Source organism: Balaenoptera acutorostrata, chromosome 4 (genome assembly GCF_949987535.1).
Source record: "Balaenoptera acutorostrata chromosome 4, mBalAcu1.1, whole genome shotgun sequence".
NCBI classification, from domain to species: domain Eukaryota; kingdom Metazoa; phylum Chordata; class Mammalia; order Artiodactyla; family Balaenopteridae; genus Balaenoptera; species Balaenoptera acutorostrata.
In genome coordinates this window covers 108,996,533-109,004,251 of record NC_080067.1, presented here as the reverse complement: position 1 = coordinate 109,004,251, position 7,719 = coordinate 108,996,533, and the positions used below count along the sequence as shown (strand labels likewise).

The 7,719-nt window shown below is 37.9% G+C and overlaps 1 protein-coding gene across 1 annotated transcript in view; it reads right to left on the bottom strand.

Moving 5' to 3' along the window:
- Positions 1-592: 592 nt before the first annotated feature.
- Positions 593-7,719, bottom strand: part of PROS1 (protein S) — a 61,791-nt gene continuing 54,664 nt past the window's right edge. Inside the window, exons 13-15 of the mRNA XM_007164082.3 lie at positions 6,364-6,512; positions 4,144-4,369; positions 593-998 (exon numbers count right to left, since the gene is read on the bottom strand). Coding sequence (XP_007164144.2) covers positions 838-998; positions 4,144-4,369; positions 6,364-6,512 — 536 coding nt within the window. The 3' untranslated portion in view covers positions 593-837. The remainder of the gene's footprint in view (positions 999-4,143; positions 4,370-6,363; positions 6,513-7,719) is intronic.

Here is a 7,719-nt window from a genome sequence, read left to right as displayed (position 1 = left end):
GCCTCACACCTGGCCCCTCAGACCAGAGTTCCTCCTAAGAAACCACCGTGCCAACAGCTTAGTTTAAGGGCCCGTGTGCAGAAGCGCCAGGCAGGACCCTCAGTTCAAGATGGCGGCGGCGGGCCGTGCGCTGAGATTCTGCGCCTGGCACCGCGATCTGCAGCGTGAGCGCACAGCTGTGCCGGCCCTGGGAGAACCCCACCCCCTCCTGCGGAGGGCCTTGTAAAGCAGCCCCGCCCACTGCCTGTCGGGAGAGCGTGTGCTGCGTGTGCTCTAGAGCGTGAGCTCCCACCTCTCCATTCTCTGATCAGAGACTAAAGCTTTCCTTTGCTTCTGAACCCAACTCAGCCTCCTTCTATTGGTTCAAGCTACACCAGGCAGAAGGTCCTTTATTGGGGAGCGACTTGGGAGGGACTGGTAACAGTAGTATTTAGTCACGTGTACTTTCGTTTGGATTCCAGCAAAGGTTTAACTTCCTTGCCTTCCCCCCCCCCCCACACACACACAAAAAAGATATTTAAACACTAGTTCATGATGATAAAATTAAATTTTACAAACATAAAAATGAAGAAATGTCATTTGTAGCAAAAAATTCAAATTAAAAATTTTTATAGGTTTCATTATTTAATTTCTAGACAGAACAGAAGAATTTTTTTAATGCGATTTGTATCACAAGAGAATCTTGTTTTCTTGAAAAAGGACCTTTTTAAAATTCCAGGTTAAAGTACCACGAAATAATCAAGGTCTGCACATCACAGGTAAAACCCTTCAGCTATTATTGAAACATAAGTATAATTACACACTGGAAAAAGATATTATCAGCAGAGAAAAGATGCCTTAAGTATTCTTTGTCTTTTTCCAAACTGATGGACACGAGTGAGCTCTAATATCATTATGTTTAGAAATGGCTTCATCCAGATCCAACTGGACACCATTAATGTTCACTTCCATACAGCCGTTATAAAAGGCATTCACTGGTGTGGCACTGAATGGAACATCTGTAAAAACAGAATATTAAAATATTAGCCCAGGATTAGCATCTTACTTGCTTATAGTTAGAGGAATTATTCAGACTGCCCATTTCCAACCAAAATCTAATCCTAAAGGAAAAGTTAATAATGTAATTCTGTTCAATAAATTCATATTAAGTGACTCCTGTGTATGTAAGGTATTGTGCTTGGCACTGAATTCAGCATAGCATGAGTTCCTCTGACTTCGTAAACAGTTCCAGCCAAAACTTAGGTAAAGAAACATACTTTAAAAAGAGTAGAAAATAGCATATTCTTCCTTGTGATGTTCTACTTTATTATTTCCTCTTTAAATCTGAGCAATAGATTAAGCATTTTTAAGTCATTTTTTCAACTCAAAATTATAGTTACTTGGAAATCTTTATTAAATGCCACAATAAATATATCTCTTTTATTTTTGCTGGAATTCTATATTTTCCAAAGAAATAGTGTCTTGCTGAGCATACAATAGCAGGTTGTGATAGGGAATTCACTTTTATGTTATGTTTGGTGTTCTGAAAAATAACAGTCTTAATAATACTTAGTAAATAGGGCCTCTAGGCCTTTCTACACTTTCACTCTCCTTATCAAACTTAATACTTAGGCGACACCCTTGGATTTCTAAGAACTATGGTTCATCTTCAAAACATCCATCTCTCTACTTGCTTCCTCTTTTTTTGGCATCTCATCTCCATAAATTTTAATCCCAATGGATATTCTTCAGCCCTTATTCTTCCTCCTCAGTGCCTTATGCAAAAAAATATATATACTTCAAATGTCCCACTTCTAACTTGCCACTGTAGTGAATAAGTCCATACTTTTCTATGGGCTCCCAGCATTTTTTAAGAAAACCTTTCAAGTCTGGCTGACTATCATAGGTTATACCGCTATTATAAATATCCTCAGAATCATCTATTTCCCCTGATTTTTAATTCATAACATGCAATTTAACATGCCTATTTTGCATATCAATTAATAATTTACCCATCCCATAGTTCACACTCTCAAGGTCTCAATTTCCAGTTCTCCTCAATTTTTCCTCACTCTTTTTCTAAACACATCTTGCCTAAAGTCAGTTCTCAGTGCTGTTGCCAAAGTCCTGGAACCACTGAAATTCTGATATTTTCACTTCTTTTGAACTCTTTCATTGTTTGTTTGATTTCCTAAAGTTGCATTCAACAAATTTGTGAATAAGGTAGTAGGTGGATTTCAATGCAGAATTCATTCATTTGAACTGTAATTATACTTCCTAATAATTAATCACGTTAATGTAACTATGTATCTATATCTATCCATGGATCTATCTATCTATAGATTTATTTATAACTTTTGCAGCCTATTTACTTTTTTCTTTTTATATATCTTGGCCACGCTGCATGGCTGGCAGGATTTCAGTTCTCCTATCAGGGACTGAACCCGGGCCATGGCAATGAAAGCACCGAATCCTAACCACTGGACCGCCAAGGAATTTTCCTACAGCCTATTTACTTATATCCCCCCAAAACCCAGATAAAATTTCCATATATGGGAAATGAACACACTGAGCAGTTAAAGTAACTTAATGAAGGTTACTAGAAGTCTAGACATCAAACTCAGAATTCTCCCCATGAGAATAACATGCAAATGGTATTTGAAAATGCTTCTAAAAAACTTTCTGCCTCAATTTTGTTGTCATTTAAAGAAAAATGTTGATGGCAATTTTATGTTTTCCAATATTAACTATTTTTCCTCCAGTTTTCCCCATCTTGGTAAATGGAATCTTCACCCATGCAACTGCTCATGCCAAATACCTAAGAGCTTCTTTCAATCATTAATTTCTATTAACTTTGTTTCTCACATGCATCTCCAATCTATTCACTGTATATTATCTCCACTGCCATCACCCTAGTCCAGCAGCTTCCCCAGCTTCCTCATCTGCAAAATGGAGATAACAATAGTACCTACCTCACAGGACTACTTTAAATATCAAATGAGTTGATACAATTGAAGCACTCTGAACAATGCCCAGACTGTTTATTACGCACTAAATATGCACGATGGCAGTATCGTTGTCACTGCTGTTATTATTACTGCTTCTCCATCTGAACTACTTCAGTAGCCCCCAACTCATCTCATCCACTTTTGTCTCCCACCTGTTCATCTCCATCCATTATGCAGGGGAATTTTTTTAAACTTCATTATTGACATACCACTTCCCTGTCTAAAACTTTTTAATGATTCTCAAGGCTCTAATAATAAGATGCACGACCCTGAACCAGGTCTACAAACCTCCCACCCACCCACCCATTTCACAGCCTCCTCTTGCAGTACCATCCCCCTTGCCCAATGTGCTCTCACCATACTGATCTTCTATATATTCCTCAAGCATGTCAACCCCTTTCCATTTTGCCATGGACACTTTTACCTGCATACTAGCTCCAGTCTCCACTCTCATCACCTGGTTAACTTCATTTAATCCTTCAAATATCAGATTTGTATCTTATTGCCTTCTTCAGAGAGCTTGTTCCTGGCCCCCGTAACCAGATCAAGCCTCATTTTCAGGCTCTAATAGCAACCCCTACTTTTTTTTCATAGAAGTTATGAAAATTTGTTTTTATATTTTCCTAATCATTTGTTTAATATCTACCTCTGCCGCTAGATTGTAAAGGCCTTAAGAGGAGAGATCATATCCATTTGTTTATTGCTGTGTCCCTACTGCCTGAGGCATAGGTTCTTAGTAATATTGGGTGACTGATGGTTGAATTGAAGAATAAATATTAAACTCAGAAGATAACTGTGAGGATAAAATGAAATAAGAAATCATTTCTGGCTAGGATAGTCAAATGCAGCAAAGCTTGGTTAGTTTCAGTTTACCATTAAAAAAATTAAATAAAAATGTACCAATAAAATGTTCATACAAGCCCCGAGAAAAAGAATAATGGATACTGGAATTTTCTCTTCCCTTCTGATGCCCCTTTACTCCAACTACATATGCTGTATATAGATAGATAGATAGATAGATACATAGATAGATAGATAGATAGATAGATAGATAGATAGATAGATAGATGCTGTTTTACTACAATTACATATTTAAAATACTATCAATTTCATTAAAAATATACTTTTTAAAACTGAAGAAAAAGTAAGAAGATACCTGGAAGGCCACCCAAGTAAGTGGCCACTGTTTCTTTCATTGCTTTGTCCAAGATGGCAAATTGTCTTTGAAAGTCTTCAGAGTGGAAGCTGTCTTTTCTATGTTGAGTCAACAGCTCCAAATTGTTTCTGTTGACTCTGATTTCCAGAAGGGATTGTTGATTAGAACACAGACTTAGGGCCTCTATCCGAGCTATTACCATATTTTCAACAGATACCAGGATATCCTGAAGAACAGAGCAAAGAATATAAACAAGTACTAACGTTAATGCTGCTTAAGAGAGACTTTAGTTTGTGAAATTCAAAAATAGAATTTCAATGAGGTGGGGAAAAGTATGATAGAGCTTTCAAATTTATTTAAATGAAAAAACTATTATCGTAATCATAATTTTAGAATACACATTAGTTTTGCAAACTCCAGGTTTAGCTAAGATGTACATGTATTGCAGGTTCTGAAAATTCAATAAACTGACAGCATTGTCTCACCAACAATGGGAACCAAACTAGTGTCTTAAGCAATACATTTCTGTTTATGAGCCTTCCTAATTTCAAAACCTACATAGGGAAAAGGAAGGAGTTGAATCATTCTTTGTTGGGGAAAAGACTTGGAAAATTTGAAGTGCTTTAGTAAGCACATGCCAGCAAGACTGAAAGGTTTATTTGTGCCACACAAGAAATCCTGTAGACTTGGGACAAATTTTATGAAGTCTCTGAGAAAGAAAAACCAGGATTGCCAGCAGTAAGTTACAGAGTATTTACCAGAAGGTTCTCTATGTATATATATTTTCTGAACTTTTCAAACTGCTGATACACTAAATTACTCAAGTTGTTGAGAGCCATCTATGCATCCAGCTTCCCGGCGTGTAGAGGAAATATAAAAAGAGAGAAAAAATAAAATCAAAACGAGGGAGACGGTTGTTATGCTGCTTCCCAGATGGTAGAAAGATAGTCTGAAGTGTTTACTTAGGAATCCAAGATACCAATGCTAAATGAAGCCTATACTTCCCAAATACAGCTTAGCTGAGGAAATCTGTTACTGTGTTATACACATCCATATCCTGAACTCAGGAAAAGTCAGCTGAGAAAATGTTCCAGAATGATCAATATTATGTGGAATAATGTTATGAAACGTTGTTCACAGATCATAAGAAGGCAATCTGACACGCCAAAAAAAAAAGGGGGGTGGTGGCCATGAAGACAAACACAGAAAAGATAAAATAAATATCAAAAACATGGCACTTGTTAACCTCCTCTACCGTGTGAATGTAGTGTTGAAGGCAGGATTTCCATTTTGCTTAAAGAACAAAACAAACAAGCAAAAAAAAAGCTGAAACCCAAATGTAGCAAGCTCCTGTGGTCACTGGAGACAAAAGCTCGGCAGGATCTTTTTAGGTTGCTTACAGTTAACCATCAGAAACTCCCCCCATCCATCCTTTAAGTGGCAAGTAGCATCCCTTTTTATCACTACAGGCATTATTCAATTATATGTCTCTTTCTAAAAGCCACAGAGAGCATCCAAGCCAACCGCGGCACAAACGAAAGCTGCTTGCTGTAACTTGGAATCCACCCACTGTGGATGACACGAGGACAGAACTATTAGCCTCTAATAGAAGTTGAACAATACAGATCTGATAACTCTCATGTTTTCTTTTATCCAAGAGTTCTTCCTGTGCTTTCTCCTAATTTCAAGGCAGAGTTGCCAGCAGGAAGCCAAATAGACTGGTTTTAGTTTTCTGTAGTCTTTCCTAATTTACTTATGGGAGAAAAGATTAAGAGTGCCAGAAAACACAAAACATTATAATTAGGCACCGAATATTTCAGAGTGGATTGCAGTCAGACTCACTTCTATTCTGTTAATACATACAAATTCCCATGACACTTCAAAGATTCTGAATAAGGGCAGATCTCTGGGTACTCAGAGAGGCCTCCGAGCAACCTTGGTGTGAGTCTGCCTAACCTGAGCTATAGACGCAATAGGCTCTTCCATTCCCCCTTCCCACCACTTTACTTCTCGGCTCAAACCTTGGAAATAAGCCAGCAAAAAAGTAACAATAATGAATATTTATTGAATCTTTAATGATGTGCTAGAGATTGTGCCAAATAGCTTAAATAAGTTATTTAATTTGCAAAATAGCACTTTGAGGCAAATACTGCTATTCTATCCATTTTACGGATTAAAAAAAAAAATTACAAACCAAGGATTGTAAAGGTTGAAAGTTACCTGAAGCTCTTCAGTGGCGGAGTCCACCAAGGACAAGGCAAAGGGCACTGTGTTACTGGAAACCAAGGCCAACATAACACCGGTGCCTGACGATGGGCGAATATTCAAGGACACATTTACTTGCCAAGCCTCAGGATTGGATACATTCTCTGTTTAAACAATGAAACAGAAGCAGGATCAATGTCCTCCTAAGGTGCACCAGAAGGAATTAAGTATAATCTTATCAATACTCAAAGCCATCTTTGTGTGATACTAAAGATTTTAGTCCTCTTTTTCGATGATCTATATAACCAAGGCAAAACAAAGCAAAACAGTTTTTCATGCAGGCAAGAAACACAGATGGAGTCTTATCCTTTTGTTCTTCTTCCTACAACAGAATTCTGGTTTGTGGTGTTCAGGATTATTACGAATTTTCCATTTGCTCTTTTTTTTTTTTTTTAATCTATTTTTTTAATTTATTTTTGGCTGCTTTGGGTCTTAGTTGCCACGCACAGGCTTTCTCTAGTTGCGGCAAGCGGGGGCTACTCTTCGTTGCAGTGCAGGGGCTTCTCATTGCTGTGGCTTCTCTCGTTGCGGAGTACAGGTTCTAGGCGTGCGGGCTTCAGTAGTTGTGGCACACGGGCTCAGTAGTTGTGGCTCGCGGGCTTAGTTGTTCCACTGCATGTGGGATCTTCCCAGACCAGGGCTCGAACCTGTGTCCCCTGAGTTGGCAGGCGGATTCTTAACCACTGTGCCACCAAGGGAAGCCCTCCATTTGCTCTTTAATAGCTCTTCCTTCTGTCTTATATATTCTCCAATGGTCAAATCTCTGAGTGGCTGTATTTTAAAGTACACATTAGAAGAAAGTTCAACAAAATTTATTGTACTATTTCTGAGGGAAAATTTGGGTATAGCTGCCACCCCCCACCCCACTCCTCTTCCATATAGGGGTCAGATTAGAGCAGTGGGAAAGCAAAGTATGATTTCTGTACATAGGGGTGTGGGATGGTTTAATGGTAGAGAAATACTCTGAAGTCAACAGTTAACTTTGAAATTCTAATAGGAACTCTTGTGTGATTATCTTATCATAATACTTAACATTCTTTCTCTTAATTACTAGGTCAATTGCCTACCCAACTAGAGTGCAAGCTCTACATGTCTCTACCATCACTGTCTTCCTCAGCAGTCACTTAACAAATATTTGTTGAATTAATATGATTTCAAAATAGTTTGATTTCTGAAAATATTAGTTTACAATCTGAATGCAGTCTTCGTCATTCAACATAAAGTAATGTATAACAATAGCCCAAATACTACTTGGAGGCTTTAAAAAGGTAAATGTGAATGGAGAAAATAATTTTCCTTTGACAAGATGTT